This window comes from Pteropus medius, unplaced genomic scaffold, assembly GCF_902729225.1.
Source record: "Pteropus medius unplaced genomic scaffold, Ma_sr-lr_union100, whole genome shotgun sequence".
In the NCBI taxonomy this organism is placed as follows: domain Eukaryota; kingdom Metazoa; phylum Chordata; class Mammalia; order Chiroptera; family Pteropodidae; genus Pteropus; species Pteropus medius.
Window position 1 is genome coordinate 8,190,381 of NW_024344240.1, and position 20,135 is coordinate 8,210,515.

Here is a 20,135-nt window from a genome sequence, read left to right on the forward strand (position 1 = left end):
CTGGTTTAATGTGAGATAAATGTACCCAGCTGTTGATTCCTTGTAATTGGACAGCAGTTGGGAATTTTACAAAACTTAGTAGGGCCCATTCTATTTGCCTTGAGGGCTGACTTTCAACAGATTGCAGGAGGTAGTTGTTCTGCTAGTAGGAAACCCTGACATAGAGGCCGTTATCTACGAATGGTTTAGCCTTAGGTTCCCTATAAACGTGGTCTGTGTGGTGGGCAAGGGGGCTGCCCCCCTTTATTGGCTGTGTCCCAGTTTTCCAGACAAGGCGTTTTCCGCACTGGACACTGGTTCTAATGTGTGGCAGAGAACTTAATTGCTACTCCTGGTCTCAAAATAGGAAAAGTAAATTATGTTAGGCTGACTATTTATTCCTGTCACTGTGCAGTTAACATTGGAGAGAGGCCTAGGGAATGGGTCAGAACAGAGTAGGTAGCTCTAGTATCTAGTAAAAATCCAGTTTTTCCTTCTTGCCATGTTGAGGGGGACCTGATTGAGGTTCCACTGTTGTGATCGTGGTGGATTTCTTTAGGACTGTAGCTTGCAAGTGCTTGGGCCTCCATTGTTGGAGGAGGGAACAGCTCCTTCATGAGAGGCTTGCTATGTGGGGCGAGGGCTTATGAGGTCCACCCCTCCCCGGCTTCTCAGAGCTAGATGGACACTTGCCCTGCAGTTTGCACATTGATTATGCCTCAGTACCGACAGTGCCACTTATGGCTAACCAAGATCGAGGCCTTCCAGGCCTGCAAGATTTTTATTGCCATGGGTCACCTCGAGATGGTCCCTGTATTATGACAGCTAAAATTTGCGCCCTTTCTGTACTTTGCTTCCTTCTCTGTCCAGTCCCCGTTATTAGATACCTTAAAGACCTCTGGCACCAAGGCAGTCAATGGAGTTAGGGTTTAGGCCCCAACTTTTGGAGTTTCCTTTGAATATTTGGCACAGACTGAGTTATTAAATGTATAGTTAGGAGTGTCTGGCCCTCAGACTTTGGGCTAATGTTAGTATATTCTCTAAAAGCCTCAGAAAACTGGTTGAGGCAACATAAAACACAGAAATTACTTTGATGAAGCATGGAATCCCTCTTTTCTACTCAGAAAACTTTTTAATAACATCAATAGCAGACTAATAGTCTAAGAAACATTAAAACACAACTTTAATTTGTATTAGCTTACTTTTGGCATTTAAATTTCCAATCTCATTTAACTCAATCACATAAATTTCCTCTCAGGATTTCTCTTCACAAACCTTCTACTATCTTCATTCCTTCAGTTTGCCTCTTCTCACTCATTCAGAAATAACAACTTTAAGACAAACACCTTTCCTTTAATTTCCTTCAGAATAAATCTCTATGCTTTATACTGTTGTGTCCAGAATAACCAGACCCAACTTGAGTGCTCTTAACCAGGAGACAGTTTATTAGCTGGCGGCTGTCCTTGCAAAGGAGCAGCCCCGAATTGCCAAGATACAAGGTTTTTAAGCCCCAAATCCCATTCCTCATTCTGTCTTAAACACAAAGGTCCATCTTTCTCCTATTCATTACCTGTCAACCCACTGGTCAGGTGTGCAAGCGGGAAGTACAGAAGCAGAAAGCTTGTTGTTAGAATGTTATGTTCCTATGGGTGATTGCCTATGTTCCCATGGGCAATAGCCAGTGTTCCCATGGGCGATGGCCAAACAGTAATTTTCAGCTTATATACAATTGATTATTTTTCATGCCACGCAAGCAAGCAGGGTTACACAGGCTAAAATTGGCAGTTAGCGTATGAGCTCATTGTTACAAGTTTCATGATTAACAGAATGTGGTTAGGGGTTCCAGAAACTAGGCCTAAGTTATAGACTTCCTTTGTCCAGTTTCAGGTTTTAATTATTCTTTAACCCTTTCACATTTCAGCGGGCTATTACAATACCTTCTGTAACTAAAAACATACATTTTCCTTTCCATCATAATTAGAATTCTTAACTGAACCACCATATTACATATAACACAGACAAATATACATCAGAGGTCATGCACATACTCATATTTCCCCATCATCAGTATTTGTAACTTCCCTGAGGGTGCTTATCTAGTTTCCTCAGGGAGCGATGAAATAGATGGGTCCCTAGAGAACTTAGACCTCCTCGGAGTCCAAGGGTGAAGGGGGAGGAGAAAACTCCTTATTATTTTGAGAACTCTGGGAGGGTGCTTTTATCATTGGGCCATTTAATAAGTCTGGGTCTTGGTAAAGGAGCATAGAAGCTTGTATGTAGGAGACTTCTTCCTATTTTCCTGTTTCTTGCAAAATAAGATCTAATTGGAGGATAGTACTGTAGTTTAGTGAACCGTTTACAGGATAAATTTCTTGATTCCCCTCCCATCGTTAGTTTGGAAGGAGGAGGGTCTACTATGGCTCCTCATGAGGAATTGCTGCCTCTGTATTTCACTGACAGCCGGGCTGTGGGGCTGCGGTTTCTGCTTTCCCTGCAGGGCACAAGCTGGGAAGTGCTCATGCTACTGGTGAGGAAGGAGGAAGAATATTCTTCCCTTACCGTGAGTGAGTTGAACCTGGGCCACCTGGGCAAAAGCATTGAACCTTAACCCCTAAGGTACCAGGGAACACAATCATAGCTGTGTCTGAATCTGAAAGCATGTTACTCACCCTGAGAGGATTGTGTGGCGCGGTGCTGGTGTTGCCTGGAAAGGCTGAAGGAGGACGGGAGACGGCAGTATGGGTCTGGGAGTTTTAGTCCGGGGGAGTTAGTGAGTGCTTGTTTGATTTTTTTTTTTTCTTTTCTTTTCTTTTGAAGGCCTTTTGTCGTGTAGATTCCCAGAGTAGGGTCTCCCGATTTTTCCCCCTTTTTGGTTTCATAGAGGGGTTTGGCCACATGTGTGAAAGGTAATTTGAGCTTGTAGATTTCCTGGGGTCAACTTGACCCCTGTAATCCCCTGAGAAGCCTTTCTTAAAAATTTTCAATCTACAATTTTAGACAGTTGGCTTAGAGGAACCTCTCCCCATATTTGCCTTAGGAAGCTTCCTAATGGAGGGGGAAAATAGACCTTAAAATTTCAAGAAAATAATTTGACAGAGGGCCCCTATGTCAAAAGGACCATTTTATCTCATGAAGGGTGTGGAGTTTCTGTAGAGTGAGTTTAACTCCATAATTTCCTGAATAATCTTTTTCTTGAAGCTCTTGACCATCGTGGTCAGGGGAGTAGGCTTTCACTGTGTACCTCCCCCCGAACCCCCTGCCTCCCATGACAGACAATAATCACTTCACACGGAGGGTTGGGGGATAGGGTTGGAGAAACTTTGAAGGGGACTTCACTTGCTTCACCTTTCTCTGGCTGCTCCCCTCGCAGGAATCTTTCAGGCGCCTCTTAGCAATTGGTGGGTCGGTATGAACCCCTGACCTGGATCACTGGAGTAGACTCCTTACAGAAATCCAGTGACAACACCTTAAGCTGTATGAGGTTCGCCACTGAACCATGGATTGAGGCTCAACTCTCGATTCAGGCTAGGCAGCGTCTCAGTCACTCAGCACTCACTCTCTTTCATACAACCTCCCACCATTCCTTAACCTGTCCTGTGGAGAGTAAGCAGTCACTCCTCTTAACCTGTGGAGGATGTTCGGTTACTCTCCAGAGGGTGAATGGGCCTCCCTTTGCCCAGTGTTAACCAAACACATTCCACCTTCCGCCTTATGTACCTGTGAGGTCACAGTTTCCCCTAACTAATGTAGAGTACTCGGGTGACCTCGGGAGGTGATCAGTCCCCCCTTCCTAGTTTTCTAAAAAAACTAGGAAACCCCTAGTTTTTGGGGTCTCCCCAGCGAGGTACCTGAAGTCTGCCAAACACAGGCACTGTTCCTCCTCGCTTTCAGGCCAGTGCACCAGAAATCTGTTTCAGAAAATCTGTTTCAGGAAGCGACACTCGACTGAGGAATTTGGACACTCAAACAACTTTCTTAGAGGAAGGAGAATTTATTAGGGCTGGCGGAGCATGTGGGGTTAACAACTCCATGCACGAGCTCGGTCTGGTTAGATTTATTACAGTTTATATACTTCTGCAGTGTCCATGCAAGGGGCATGTGATTCCTTTGTCTGAGATTTTACATGTGCTCCTTTCTTAGGATGAGGATGGGGAGGTTTGGGAGGAATTTTCAGACCACTGGTCTTACAGGTCGTTTGTTTTACGGAACCCACAACCTTGGAATTATCGGCACCATTATAGGATTCTCGAACAGAGAGAGACAGGACATTGAGGCTATAAGTAGGAAGCAATACTTATTAATGGCAGCACCTGCTCAGCAGATTTCTATCCAAAGGCTGAGCTCTAATTGTAACATAATAAGCAGTTTTTACACAGTCGTGTTATTCCTACACAGCTACAGAGATAAGAACATTAGTTGGATAGCAAGCTGTGAATCAACAGATGTGAATTGGAGAGTCCTTGAGGTGGGGGAGGTAGCTATGGGAAAACATGTTAGCTGGAGAGTCCTGGAGGTGGGGAGAGGGCAGTCAGGAATGAGCTTTTACTGGCTGAGTCGCTCATTTTTGCAGGCCCTTTCCTTTGCATTTTTTTCAGATGCCTCCTCCTCTCTCAGTATCAAAGCTAGAACATTTCCTTGTACGTCTCATACCTGCAGAAGCGTCTTGCCTCATTTGCCATAACGATTAGGTATTTGTACATGCTGGAAATAAAAAGTCTCTTATATGATAGTTTTTCCTACTTGGCTTAAACAACCCAGAAACACCTGTGAAAAAAACATTTTAGTATTTGGTTTAAACACTGTGCTGTTGCATTTTTACCTAGTTACTTTCCCAGTTGAGGAGTGTTTACTTTTATCACTGTAAGTAGCCCTCTAATTTAGGCAGCATACTCATTAGATGAGTATAAGAAATACTTACTAGATACCTCAATATGTGCTAAATAGAGAGATACTAAGTAGAAAACAAAGGCATAGGACACAGGTTCCGTGTAGTGTCATGAAGGCTATGACAGAAGTATGAATAGATGTCATAGGAGCCTGGCAGCTGTGCCTCTTAGTTTATCTACCCTGGGCCTTCAAAAGGGAAAGTTTCCAGAGGAGGTGGATGCTCGGACTATATGAAGGATCAAGACGGAGTTAGTTGGTGAAGATGATGTTGGAGTATAGGAAAGACTTCTAGGCAGTGGCAGTCTGTGAGCTTGCTGTATGTGGAAAGCATAGCAGTGTCACCAGAGCCAAATTGGGAATCTGGGAGTGGCTGAACTAATACTAAAAGGCCACCTTTGAAGTCATGTGTACTGTCTTTGTATTTTAGGAATATTTAACACCACAGTACTCTGAATACCAATTTTTTTCTTTTAGGATTTTTTTTTTTTTAATAATTAAGGGATTTCTCTTTCTCATGTTAATGTAAACTGTATATGTTGGCAAGTCCAGAGCAGGTACAATAGCTCAGCTCAGCTCAGCTCAGCTCATAAAAGAGCCAGGATTCTTCAGCCCTCTTGCTCCCCTATTGTTAGGATGTAGCTTTCATCTTCCTGCTTGCAATAGAAAAGGGAAGTGTGAAAAGAAAAAAATTTTCTTAAGATGATTTTTTTTTTCTTTTTTAAAACTTTTTAATTGCAAAGAATTTCAGCTACTGAAGAGGTACAAGAACAGTGCGATGAATTAGTATACCTTTCACCTAGTTGTTGACATTTTGCTGCATTTGTGTTTTTTTTTTTATTGGGGTGACATTTATCAACAAAATCCCATAAGTTTCAAGTGTACGTTCAAGAGTTGGTCATATATATATATTTATTGCATTGTGTGTTCACTACCCATAGATTTCTTTCCATCACCACATATTTGACCCCTTTTTATCTCTAGTTCACTGTTCATGCCCATGAGTCTCTGTAATGTTTGTTTGTTGCTTTTAGTTTTATATTACACATATAAAAGATACCATGTGGTTTTCAACTTTTTCTGTCTGATTTATTTCACTTAGCATGATTATCTACGGATTTATCCACGTGGTTGTGAATGGCGATATAAACTCTCTTCTTATGGCTGAGTAATATTCCACTGTATATATGTATCACATCTTCTTTATCCAGTCATCTATTGTAGAACACTTTGGTTGCTTCCATGTCCTGGCCACTGTGAGTTACGCTGCCATGAGTTTTCTTTCTCTCTCAAACTCTCTCTCCCTTTCTGAGCTATTTGAGACTAAGTGGCAGACCTTGTGATCCATCATTAACTCTAAATATTTTAGCACATATCTCTTAATAGAAATAGAGAAGTTTTCTTGCATAACTGTGGTTTGGTGATGCAATACTATAATATATAGCTCATATTCAAAGTTCCTTGTCTATAGCAAATATTTTTTGTCTAATCCAGGATCATACATTGCGTTTAGTTATCACGTCTCTTTAGTCTGATTTAAATAGCTTAGCTCTTTGGTCTTTGTCTTTGTCTATTTTGACATCAGTATTTTAAAAGGCTACAGGCTGGTTGCTTTGTAGAATGTCCCTCAATTTTACATCTGATGTTTCTTTCTGATTGAATTCAGGTCCTGCATTTTTGACAGGAACACCACAGAATAGATGCCGTGTCCTTAGTGTTTCTCTCAGGAAGCTCTTGAGTCATTTTGCTTTATTATTGGTGGTAACTTTGACCATCTGCTTAAAGTGGTATCTATTAGGTTTCTCCACTGTAATGAACTTTAATGAACTTTTTTCCCTTTTGTAATAAGTAATCCATGAGAAAGTATTTTGAGACTATAAATATTTGTGTCTCCCAGCAAACTTTCACTCATTTTTTTTTTTTTTTTTTAAATCTGAATTATATCCAAGGAAAAATCGAAAAAGAACACAGTGAGAGTTCATCTTTACAAGATACTTGTCAGGGCTTTCTGTTGATATTCAGATGACTCTGCTATGCAGCTAGCCCATCTTCTGTCTCTTCTCTGCCTGTTTTCATTGTCAGTGTCTATCGCTTACTGTCCCAATCATTTTTTCTTTTTTTTTCTCAAGTCCTTGCCATTTCTTTCTGATTTCAGGCACTATGTCTGCAGTTTGCTGACTTATTTAACTTTTAAAACTCTCTTTTGCTTTTTGTTCCTCTCACACCCTGGCTTTTGTGCAGAAAAGTGGCTGTGTGTAGCTCTTGCCCAGCAATCAGACACTCCTTTCCTGTGCACAGGAACTAATGGATCGGCCCCAGTAGGTTGATTGCCTGTCTTTCCCTTCTTTTTGCTTCATTTAATCACTGCCTACTACTCCTGGCTCTTTGTTGATGGAAAGAGATGTCTTTCTACCTCCATTTCCTGACTTGACTTTAGGTTTAGAGTAGTGATTCTGTTGCCACTGAAAGGGAAAGTGACTGACTTCACAGGTGTTCAGAAAATGACTTCTAGGGAAAACTTTGCCTTACACCTAAGACTTAAACATCTTCCCCAATTTTTTTGTTTTTGGAGTGGACAGAATGTGAGTTATAATTATTGTGATAAGGTAAATCTAGCTTTTACCACAACCTTTAAATTTTACAGGTTAAATGAGTACTATTTGCTTTTTTTTAGTATCTTGGCTTTTTAAGTCATGTGGCTGATTTATCTCTCTCAATTAATCACTTTGTTATGCCCATTTAATGATGAAGTCAAGAAAATAATTCATGTAACTTAAATGTAGTACTTTAAAATATTTAAAAACCTATATTAAACCTATATTAAATACTCATTTAAAAGTTTTTACAAGTAGTGATTTATAACCTAGAAACTTAAGACCTGTTTCTTCTTTTGCAAGTACCTGTATTTGAAATTATGTTTTATTATTTATCATCACATATTAAAAAAAAACACTTATCATTTGTAGTCTCTTTGAAATATTTCTTAATTTCATACTTCTTAATTTTTAATGCTTTAATTTTTAAATACAGAAGTTATTCTTTGAGTGAGAGTAGAATATGTTAGTTGTTTGGGCCTTTGTTCTTTAACATTCTGAAGTTCCTCTTGGTACCATGGCAGAATAGTATCTACTCAGAATTTGGTAGCTAGCAGATTGGAGGGTTAAGACTGGAGGAAAAATGCCAGTAAGAAGGCTGCAGATTCAATCCAGGCCATGAATTATGAGAACGCCCACTTAATAAGGCAGGATCAGGGCTTGAAGAGGATAGAATCTATAAAGCTTGGTGACAAGTTGGATATGGGGGGAAAATATGAGAGAGAAGGCTGGTGACTCCCAGGGTTTATAATTGGTATCTTAGTTACAAACAAAATCAGATAAACAAACCCAAAACCTTTTATCTCTTTGTATGTAGTGTTCCAAATTTGCATAATTTGCTTATTCTTTAGCTAGCTCTGAGATTCCACTCATATTGGAGGAATAACTGGCCCACATGTTTTGATTTATTTTAGTTTTTGCATATCTTGTGGGGCAGTGATTCTCTGAAGAATAATTTTATAGATCTTTTGCGCTTAATTATAAAGCCAATTTAATTCACTTTCCAATACATATCATTAAAACATTGAACTTGCCTTCTAAAATATTTTCTTCACTGTGGATTTAGTTGAGCCTTCTTTTATTATAAGCAGGCTCTGAAATCATTTAAAATTTTGTTTGAGCATCCCTTCAGTAATGGATTGATTTAGATTATGAAGTACTTGGTAGGTTTAAATGCTGGCATCTTTGTCTCTCCTGGTGATTTAGTACATTTCTCCATAGGAGGAAAATGCATCCTTTTTCAGGTTCTAACTTCCCTGTAGGATTCTTCAACTACTTTTCATTTGATGGTTATCGAGCTCTTAGAATATGCCAGGCACTGATCTAAATACCGGAGAAAGATAAATTAGACACCCTCTCCCCTCTCATTCACTTAAGAATCTTACATTCTAAATATAATTCAAGAAAAAGTCTGTAATAAGCCTTAAATGTGGACTTACATACTATCTTTGTAACTAATATAGAATAAACTGTATTCTTAAAAGTCCTTAGAACAACACAGATATTTCTCTCACACTGCACTTGTATAAGTAGATTATGTAATGAGGTCATTTGGGGGGTGTACTCTACATTGTAGATTGCTTTGGGTTGTAACTACTTGCTGATCAAGAACCAGAATTTAAAAGGAATAGGAGGGACTTCTGGTTTCCAGTTCTGCATGTAAGGAGCTTGGAAGCTGCCACTGCATTGAAACAAGTAAAAAGCCAAAAAGACTGAAAAATCAACAATTTTTATTGGATCCATAAAAGAGAGCGGGGAGGACACAGGGCAAACCACTGCTCCCAAGGTTGGAGAGACAGGTGCATATAGGGGATTGAGGCTTAACGGAGCAGAGACTGTTAGTGGAAACTAATGAGGAAACCAGTGCCTGAGTAGGAAAACCTGACTGTAAGTGACAAATTGCAAGATGCTCAGTGTGGACAAATCTGAGAATTAGAATCTCCAGGAAGACCAAATTGTAAGGGGTCCCCACTATAGAGCGAGATTTATCTCCAAAAGCTAGACCAGGTTTTCATAGTAAATATTGGAGAAAAATCCCCTTGGGCTTCTAGCAGGGGGAAGGAAAAAGGAACCATTTTGAAATACACCAGAGTACTCTGTTGTTTTTACTTAATGAGGCTTGTCCTCAGGGGAAGGTAATTAACCAGAGCCTTACCTGCAGGGATGTTATCACAGTCTACTTGACCTGGGAAAGGGAAAAAACAGCTGTAGCTGACACTAGCCATTCTGTCCTATCCAAGGGGGGAGAAAAAAAACCTTAAGAAATACTTGTGAAGTTCATAGTTCAGAGGCACAGGCTCACTCAAAGACCGAGTCCTAATCATAGGACTATGGAATGCTTCCCCTCCCCACATCACCAACCACCACATTGGGCTTAGAGGACTGGAGATAGCTGAGGAAAGAATCTCTGAGCTAGAAGATATATCAGTAGAAATCTCCAAAACCAAAAAGCAAAGAGAACAAAGACTGAAAAATCAAAAAGTGTTCAAGGACTGTGGGACAACTACAAAAGGTGTAACATATACATAATGGTAACATAAAAAAAAGGACAGAAGAAATTCTTGAAACAACAATGATTGAGACTATCCCCAAATTAATGTCAGACACCAAATCACAGATCCAGGAAACTCGGAGAACACCAAGTTGGATAAATATGGCGATGGGAGGCAGGGTAAACTATACTAGCCATATAATTTTCAAATTACAGAAAATCAAAGATAAAGAAAAAAATCCTGAAAGAATCTAGAGAAAAAATACCTGTAGAGGAACAAAGATAAGAATTATATCCAACTTCTCAGAAACCATGCAAACAAGAAGAGAGTGGGGAAAAATATTTAAAGTGTTGAGAAAATAAAACCACCAACCTAGAATTCTGTACCCTGTGAAATTATCCTTCAAAAGTGAAGGAGAAATAAAAATGTTCTCAGATAAACAAAAATTGAGGGATATTTTTTGCTTGCAAGAAATATGAAAAGAGTTTTTCTTTTTTTGAAGAGAAGGCAAATTTTGTAGGTCAGAAACTTGTATCTACACAAAGAAAGGAATAACCGAAGGCAAAATAAAAAATTTTATTTTGTTTTTCTTATTAATTGATGTAACAGGTAGCAGTTTGTTCAAAATACTAACAGCAGCAGTGTTTTCAATTATGTATGCCTGTCTCTGTGTGTGCATTCGTATATACATTTATGTATATTTATATATAAGTGAAATAAGTGAATGACAGCAATGTTGTAAGGGAGAGGAGGAAGGAATTAGGGTTATATTATGTTATTTGGTTATTATAAGCTACTCACACTACCCGTGACATATAGTATTATTTGAAAGTGGACATGGATTAATTATAAATTTATACTGCAAACTCTAGGGCAGCCACTAAAAAAAATAAAGGAAGTATAACTGATATGTTAAGAAAGGAGAGAAAAAGGGCTGATGCTCAATTAAAACTACAAAACGGGAGAAAAAGAGTGGCCAACGAAAATAGAAGCAAAGAACAAGGGCAAGAAATAGAAAACAGTAATGAATATGATAGAAATTAACTCAACTGTATATATCAATAATCACTTTAATGTCAGTGGCCTAACTACCAATTAAAAGACAGAGATTCTCAGAGTGGGTCAAAAAACCTATATGTTATCGATAAGAAGCCTACTTTACATACAAAGATACATATAGATTAAAAGTAAATGGATGGAGAAAATATATGCTAACACGAACCAAAGAAAGCAGGAATAGCTATATTAATTTTTCAGACAAAGCAAGATTCAAAGTAAGGGAAAATTTATCAGGGATAAAGAAGGGCATTATTACATAATGATAAAGGGGTCAGTTCTCCAAGAATACATAGCAATTGTTAACACATATGCACCTAAAAGCAGAGCATCAAACTATATGAGGCAAAAACTGATAGAAATGTAGGGAGAAATAGATTAATTCTGCTATCATAGTTGGAGATTTCAACACTCCTCTCAGAAATGGAAAGACTCAGCAGGCAGAAAATCAGTTAAAGGCATAGTTAAGCTCAACAACACCATCAGTCAACTGGATATAATTGACATGTATAGACTATTTCATTTGACAATAACAGAATACACATTTCTCTCAAGTTCACATGGAACACACACCAAGATGGGACACATTCTGGTCCATAAACCCATTAACAAATTTAAAAGAATAGAAATCATGCAATGTCTGCTTTAAGACCACAATGGTATTAAACTAGAAATCAATACAGAAAGATAACTGGAAAATGTGGGGATTAAATAACACACGTTTAAATAATACATGCGCCAAAGAAGAAATTTTGAGAAATTAAAAAATATTTTAAACTAAATGAAAATGAGAGCACGACTTCTCAGTTTGTGGGATATGGTTAAAGCAGTGCTTCAAGGGAAATATATAACTTCAAATGCACATATTAGTAAAGAAGAAAGCTTGAAAATTAATAATCTAAATTTCCAAAATAGGAAATGAGAAAAAGAAGAGCAAATTAAATCCACGTAAGCAGAAGACAAGAGAGAATAAGAAGAAATCAAAGAAATTGAAAAAAGGAAATCAGTAGAGAAAATCAATGAAACCAAAAGCTTTAAAAAAAAAAAATACTGATAAGCCTCTAGCCAGGCGAAGTTAAAAAGGAAAGATACAAATTCCTAATATCAGACATGAATGAAAGAGGGACATTACTACAAACCCTACAGAAATTGAAAGGATAGAAAAGGAATACTATGAAGAACTTTGTGCCCACAAATTTTTTTCCAGAAAGTTATTTTTAATGTCTATGCTAAATAAATAACATTTACATACAAGACAAAACCATCACAAGCTTTTATAAGAATCCAAGGTAAATGTGGAGGCGTGTCAACTATTTCAAATTCTAAAATCAAGCATCTGCATATAAGAAATCACCTCGATTAAATTTTTTGGGCCATGCCCACAGATTTTGATAACCTAGATGAAATGGACTGATTCCTTGAAAGATACAATCTGCCTCTTTAGATAGTCTGTTTCTTTTAGTGTGAGTTTTGGCAGATTGTGGATATCAACAAATTGATCTTAAAGTTTATATGGAAAGGCAAAGGACACAGCATAGTTAACACAACATTAAAGGAGAAGAACAAGTTAGGACTGACACTACCTGACTTGAAAACTGACTACAAGCTACAGTAATCAAGATAGTATGATATTGGTGAAAGAATAGACAAATAGACCGATGGAACAGAATAGAGAGCCCAGAAATGGACCCCCATGAACATAGTCAACTGATCTTCAGCAACAGCAATTGTATTGCACAGGCAGTATGATTTTATTTCAAAGGCAGTTCAATGGAGCAAAGATAGTTTCTCAACAAATAGTGGTAGGACAACTGGACATCCACATGCAAAAAAATGAATCAGACCTGACATCTTCACAAAAACTAACTCAAAATGTAAAATGTACAACTAAAAACTTCTAGAAGATAGTATAGGAGAAAACCTGGATGACCTTGGGTATGGTGTTATCTTTTTAGATATACTAAAGGTTTGATCCATGAAAGAAATAATTGTGATGTCGGACTTCATTGAAATTAAAAACTTCTGCTCTGTTACATACAACATTAAGAAAGTTAGAAGACAAGCTACAGACTGGGAGAAAAATATTTGCAGAAGTCACATTTGATAAAGGACTCTTATTCAAAATATACAATGAACTCTTAAAAACTTAATAAGAAAACAGCCCAATAAAAAATGGACCAAAAACCTTAACACACACCTCACCAAAGGAAATATATTGATGGCAAATAAGCATATGAAAAGATGCTCCAAATCGGATGTCATCAGGGAAATGCAAATTAAAACAAGAATGAGATACCACTAGCTAGTTATCCTAATGTTAACTTGTCATTTATCATTGCTAAACTCCAGTTCCTTATCTATAAAATGGGGCTTATCTGTAACTTTTATAGATATTATTGTGAAGAGTAAATAAAAAATGTGTATCAAGCAGTTAGTAGTGCAGTGCTTAGTAAAGAGCAGGCACTAAAAAATGGTACATGTTTTGATGCTGATCACTACTCTTCCTAGACAGATTTTAAAATAGTGTGGAAACAGTTTGACTATATATACTTTTGGAATTGAAATATGTTTCTGTAAATTAGATGCAGATGAGAGAGCACTGTGATTTTTACATAGTTGTTACATATGAAAATCAGTTCATAAAAACAAAATTTGCTTTATTCATATATAATATTCAAAATTATAAAAGTTGGAATAACTCAATTTCTAACTAAACTATAGTGACTTAGCATTAAAGAAAACAGGACTGTATAAAATATTTAAATTTAAAATTTTATTTTTTCTCTTTACCAAATAGAAATCTGTATCATAAACAACTATAAAGTCCAATTTTCTAAGATGAATTGTTTATATACATGAGAGAGGAATATTTCATTTATGATGAATATTGTAGTCATTTGATTTTCAAAACGGTTTAAGTAAAGGAGAAGAGAAATATAATTATGACTCAGTTATACTTTGAATAATTATTATGATAAACTCTCAGGAAGACATGGGATATAAAATTCTAAGTTCATTATAATTTTAGTTAATTTACACACTGAAAGAAGACTAGAGAAAATAATAGAAAAATGATAACAGTAGATTTTCTACTGAGCTTCTTGGCAGCCAAGGCAAAAAGGAAAATAAGGGAGACTGTAGTTTTCATATATTAGTATGTTTGTTAGGAGAAAATTCACTTTTTTCTTGACCCTACATTATGTAGGTGAAGTTACCATGTGGTTTTCAGCACTAAATTATATAGCTGAAGTTACTTTATGTTTACGTGAATGATAACATGGTGTCTTCAACTACAGTTTTAAAGAAATAATAATGATTTTTGACTCTTTAAACAACCCTAAATATAATGAAGTTTTGGCACTTAATTGTAATGCGGTGAAGGCCTTTCTGTTGTTCCAAGAGTTAATATAGGCCAGGTAAATGCTCCCTGGTGCCCTGGCTTCTAGCAGAATAGAACCTAAGTGTTTAACGTCATCCTCAGACCACCTTCACATCTCAGCTTTCTCACTGGCGCCTCATGGGAACTGGAAAGCAGTGCTTCAGCATTATGATAGAAGCTGAAGTGTCGATCTTTTATGGCCATTACAAGAAGATGAAGTAGGTATTTCGTAATTACATGTAAACTGTGTCCCAGTCTACAACATAGTCTCTCTTGTGAGCTGTTTTGTACTTAGATTTTTTTTAAGGGAAGTCAATTTTCAGACTGCCTCTTTTTTTTCAGTTTCAGAAATAGTGGAATCCCAAGTGATTTAAGTGATAGATGACGTTAAAGAGAAGAAAATGTACTTCTCAAATTTTGCTTCTTAGGTCGTAGAAGCAAAGATTTAATGTCAAATTTCTGTAAATCGCTGGTACTTTCCTTCTACTTTGCCCCTAGTTCAGGTACTTTATGAGTGAATTATAAGTTGAATTTTTATTGTATCGATCTTTGTGTATAGAAAGACTGAGTAAATACTCAGATTAATTCATTTAAACTAGCTCTCTTGAGGTCTTTGTTATAGATAGGTTATAATCCCTTGAAACAAAATCCATAATTTTCCTTTTGTCTGACAGTTATGTAACTTTAACCTGAAGAAGTTATTCATACCTGTTTATTATTTTCTAATCTGTAAAAATAAGAACAATGTCTGCTTTCTCTACCTTCTGGGCTCTAATTGGAGGCTAGGCAGCCTCACAGTAGCAAGAGAATAGGCTTAGAGCCCTGGCCAGGCCGTTTGCTCACTTTACCCTTGAGCAAGTTCCTAGAGTTTTCCCAGGCTCCATTCTCTCCCTGCTAATGGCAATGGCGATGGTAACACCCACCTCACAGAGATGCTGTCAAGATGAAGGAAGGTAATGTGTGGACATACTTGTAATCATGTTTCCATGGTGGTTGTAATAGAGTGTGGAATGTAGCAACCATTCTGTGTTCCCAGCCCCAGGCATTTGGTGTCAGGACTTCCCTCTGGCTAGGGTCACAGAGAATGCAGAGGCCGCCTATGGTGAATTTGGGGAATATTTTAATTAACTACACATTGCCATTTGACACCAGAGGAGCAGACTGTAACATTTTACAAGCCAAATTCAAAGGAGTAGATTTTCCCCTAAGCTTTGTATAGGACCTCTTTCTTTTATATATATATAGGTCCAATATCTTTTTCAGTTGAGCCTCAGTTCTCTCTGTTTTAATATCCTTCTACTTTGCCCCTAGTTCAGCAATGTCTCTTTTGTGAAGAAATCAGTTATCTTCTCCACCTCCAAGTGTTCATTACTGTTCCCAAAATATTAGTTAAATCTGGTATGGGAAATAAACCACCATTCATGTCTCTGAAAGGGATCAAGCCCACAAGGACCCTTTCTGGTCATTTAACAGTTCACAGCACTGAGCTCTGGGAGGCCCAGCCATGTTCTCTTACTAGTTGTCTTGGAAACTTACGTTTAGAATATGGTCCTTGACATGGTCCTTTATTGAAAGAGTCACAACTGATTGTAATGGAAGAGTGGCATGGTATCTTTGAGTATCCTTTTTAAATATTTTCTAAAATCACTCTAGTATGGGAGGAAAAATAATTTTCCCTCTACCCTCATGAGTTCTTAGCCGAGACTCCTGTAATAAAAGACAGATTAACAAGAGAAAAAAATTTATTAACATGTATATCTCTATATATGTGGGAGATACCCGGGTGAGGAGAATGATTAACTCCAAGGGGTAGATTTAGAAGTTAGGCTTAAATTCTATCTTAATAGAGAAGTGGGGTGGGCAGTCGTAGGCCTCCTAAAGGAGAATAAATGGTTTATAGGAAGATGGGTAGGTCCTTAGAAGAATAGATGAGAGATATGAATGTTTGTGACAAAGTCTGGATGTGGTGTGGACTTCTAGTATCTTCTCTCATGATAAGAGACAGTGCTCTCTGGCCGAAGAACTCTTGGGGAGGCGTTTCTGACAATTGAGTCCTTTGTAAAGGATCTGTCTTTAGACAGTTAAGGGGGTTCAGAGAAAGCCTCTCTCTATATTTGCTGTTTTTCATGTGCCTGTAGCTGAAAACAGTCAATCTGCCAGTGTGGGGCGCGGGGGGTGCGGGGAGCCATATTCTGCTGCCCTCTATACTAAATAGTCTGACATTCAAAACTAGAATATTTGGAGGTTTTCCTGAAATGAAGCATATCTCATTTCAGGCTTATTAATTCTTTAGGTATATGGTATATGTGGGAAAATATATATGTAAGATCTGGAAACTACTACCCCACCAGCCAAACAAAACCAAACAAACCTGTGCTCGCAGATATTCCCTCTGGTCTAAATTATGTCTGAGTAGTGCCTAGGTAACATAAGAATACGTTAGAGGCTTTAATATGACTCCCAAAATTAATGAGTCGCTGACAAGAACTTTCCTATAAGGATTTTAAAAAGATCGTAAGCCATTTTCATGGCATAGGATGTTTCAGTCAGTCTCACAGTATTTTAGATCATAGCTCACCTTTGCATGTCATCTGGTGGGTTCCTGACACCTCACTGACACTAGTTCACAGAATGCCCTCTCTCTTTCTTATTCCAGTCTTGCTGCACAGCTTCGATTACTTTGGGCTAAGGTGTGATATCAGAGGAGGGAGAGCAGAGCAGTAAGACACTTAGATCACCTGCCTCCCCTTGTTTTGTACATCTGTGGAGAAAGGCAGGATCACATTTATTAGTAAATACTGGTAGCCCCCACAGGTCATTTTCTGGAGGTACTCAGACCAGGAGAGGTTGAAAGACCAGTTGATGAGGAGAGGAGGGGGTGACATGGACCCTGTGTAGGACCTTGCTCGTCTCTGGGCCAGGTGCTTCACACTCAGTGCCGCGTTAGCCCTCGATTAACATTACTAAGTGTCTTCGTCCCACAGCGCTGGAGCCAGCACGTCCATGAAATGGCGGAGCTGGAATGTAGACCTAGGTCTCTATCCAAAAACTCGTGCTTTTTTTCTTTTTATAAGAGGGAATTTTTTAAATATTTTTTTAAAACACTCTTTTCTTGTCTGAAATAGTAGTTCAAAGATAAGAGTTTGGGCATATCCTCCACAAGAGTTTGGGAAATAGGAAAAAAATTGTTTTCTGTGCTGGAATTAAAGTGATATCTGTATGTAATTTAGAGCGAAGTATACACATAACAATAGTGGGTGCATGTTTAATTTATTTTCTGAAGGACAACGTGATGCCCCCGTCTATAAATGCCTCATCTCTGTGAAGGTTTTAGACTGTGCCATATGTAGTAAGTGCTCCATAACAAGCAGCTCTAATTAAATGTGATTTTTGATGGTTTGTTTTATGTGCTCTTGTGTTTCTTTCATCCCTAAATATAGATACTTATATATAACATCAGGAAGTGTGGTTTTCATGTATCAGTCTACTTCCTCGGAATCATACTTAAGTTGATTTTTAAACTTCTTAGATTGCAGAAGTGGCAGCAGCAGTAAACAGGGCTTTTACCGAAACAAGAGAGCAGACTTTACCCGAGAAATTGTCACATTGCCTTGTAATTCTACTCAAAGTTACTCGTTTGTGTGTGTAATGACTTGTGTGTTTGGAATTCATATAGTATAGGTACTTTTGAAATTTGGAAAAGATTTGTTTTTTAGGGCTAGTTTATGAATTTTTAGATAATAAAGTACATGACAATATATATTGTCTCAATTTTGAAAGAGATTCCTTGTCACTGAAATTCTAATTTACCCTGTTATTTTATGCCTGTTTTTTTAGGGAGTATCTTGGGAAACAGCTCCAATCTGAGCAACCTCAGACGGCTGCTGCCCGAAGCTGAACTGTTTTCTCCAACCTTACCATTCAACCTGTGACAGAACACCTGGAGTGTGGATCTCAGTAGTTAAATAATTTTTCATTTTACTTGTAATTTTCTTCTGTTACGTAGCTTTTCCCACTGCTGCTTTCTGATAAAAAGTGTTTGCTCATTAGGTTATGTAAAAGTAGGTGCTTTCTGTATCCAAGGAAAATATTACTGTTACATTTATTGCTTGAAATTTCTATATTTATTGTTCTCTGGAAATGAATATAGTTATTAAAGGATTCTTACTCTAAATATAGTTTTCTCTTTACTTGTTCCTTACTTGGACTTTAATAAAAATCCCCACTGTCCCCATGAGATTGGAAGAATTGTTGTAAAGTAGTGAATGGCAAATAAATGTTTTGAAGTTATATGTATCTGTATCTGTCCGTCTGTTCATCTGTTCATCTATCCATCCATACATACACATTATAGCAGTCCTCTGCTAATACTCAGAGAGCTTTAAAATTTTTGATTAATTTTTAATATGAAGAAGTAGTCCAAAAGATTTGTATACGGAGCTCAATGAAGAATTTTAGCTTTAGATTATTTTATTTCATTGATTTCCTGTAGTTTTATTCTTGGCTTTTAGGCCTCGGGTCTGTTTTCTTTTAATACTTTTTGGTTTAAATATTGCCAATAGATATTTTATTTCTATCCATCTCATCTCTTCTGGAACTACAGGCCTTCAGCAGGACATACAGGGCATGTAGGTTCCCCCCGCTCCATACCCCACCCCAAACCTGAGCTTTTTGTTTTTTAACCTCGTCACTTGATCTCTCTGAGTCTCATTTTTTCTCTTTTCTAATGATTTTTTTCTAAAATTAGTTTCTAGTATCTGAGTCTAATTTTAAATTCATTTTCATTTTATTTTCACTTTTTATTTCTAGCAGTTCTCTGTCAAGTTGTTGAGAAATGCGGTATGGCTAATAAACAGTTTATTTCGGTGAGTATTTTCTCCTGAATTTATTTTGGTAAGTTTTTTCCTCCTGTAGAAGGATACTCATTGAATCCATCTCTGTTTAAGGATCAAAGATTGTTTCATTTTCAGCATACACATTATATGGGAAAATTATTTGAAACGATGGATTTTTTTTTGGTCAGTAAGTTCATGTGATTTTTCTTAATGATTTTTCTTAAAGAGTTGATTTCATATTTGCCAAGAAAATAGATAATTTGATCAAACCAATTTTTTCTTGACTGAAAGTTTAAAAATTTTTAAATTGTTTAGACCTAGATATTTTTACTTTCCAAAACATGGAAAAATACTAGACAGAACTTCTCCCAGTGATGATCACATTTTTGCATTAGCAAAATTTCAGTTTTCATGTTAATGTGTTAATGGTCTGTAAAATTATTAAGTTTTTAAGACACTCAATTTCTTAAGTTCTGGTAACCAGAGATACTGCAGTCTTCTAAATTTCATAAGGATACATTGATTCTTTGATATTACATATTCTGATTTCTGTTTCATTTTTCATAGCCCTATAGTCCTAAAGTAGATATCATTGACTATCATTTTGGAGGAAGTTGTTAGTGCTTTCGTTCTCAAGAACTGCTTTTGTACTTGGGAAGCCATACTTTTGTGTCCTCGTGTTTTAATTATGATCCCGTATATTAAAATTAACTATCTCTAGGCACCTTTTTCCCCTTTAAATCTTTACTCAGCTTACAAAACTTAAAACAATTACAAAAACAGTCACTTTTATTTTATTTTTTGCTTAATGTTTTTTATTAACATTCAGTGATTAAAAATCCTCCTAAAAATTTAGTACCACTTACATGTTCAATTGAAATGCAGACATCTAACAGAGTAGACTTAAAAATCTGAC

At 37.2% G+C, this 20,135-nt stretch overlaps 1 protein-coding gene across 6 annotated transcripts in view; it reads left to right on the plus strand.

The window, feature by feature from the left end:
- ATP6V1H (ATPase H+ transporting V1 subunit H) overlaps window positions 1–18,680 on the plus strand; it is a 116,966-nt gene extending 98,286 nt beyond the window's left edge. For 3 of the 6 annotated variants that reach the window (XM_039868944.1, XM_039868942.1, XM_039868938.1), the window contains one exon: window positions 18,222–18,680. In XM_039868944.1, coding sequence (XP_039724878.1) covers window positions 18,222–18,282 — 61 coding nt within the window. In that variant the 3' untranslated portion in view covers window positions 18,283–18,680. The remainder of the gene's footprint in view (window positions 1–18,221) is intronic. The other 3 variants (XM_039868940.1, XM_039868939.1, XM_039868941.1) reach the window with 2 other exon arrangements.
- The last annotated feature ends 1,455 nt before the right edge of the window (window positions 18,681–20,135 follow it).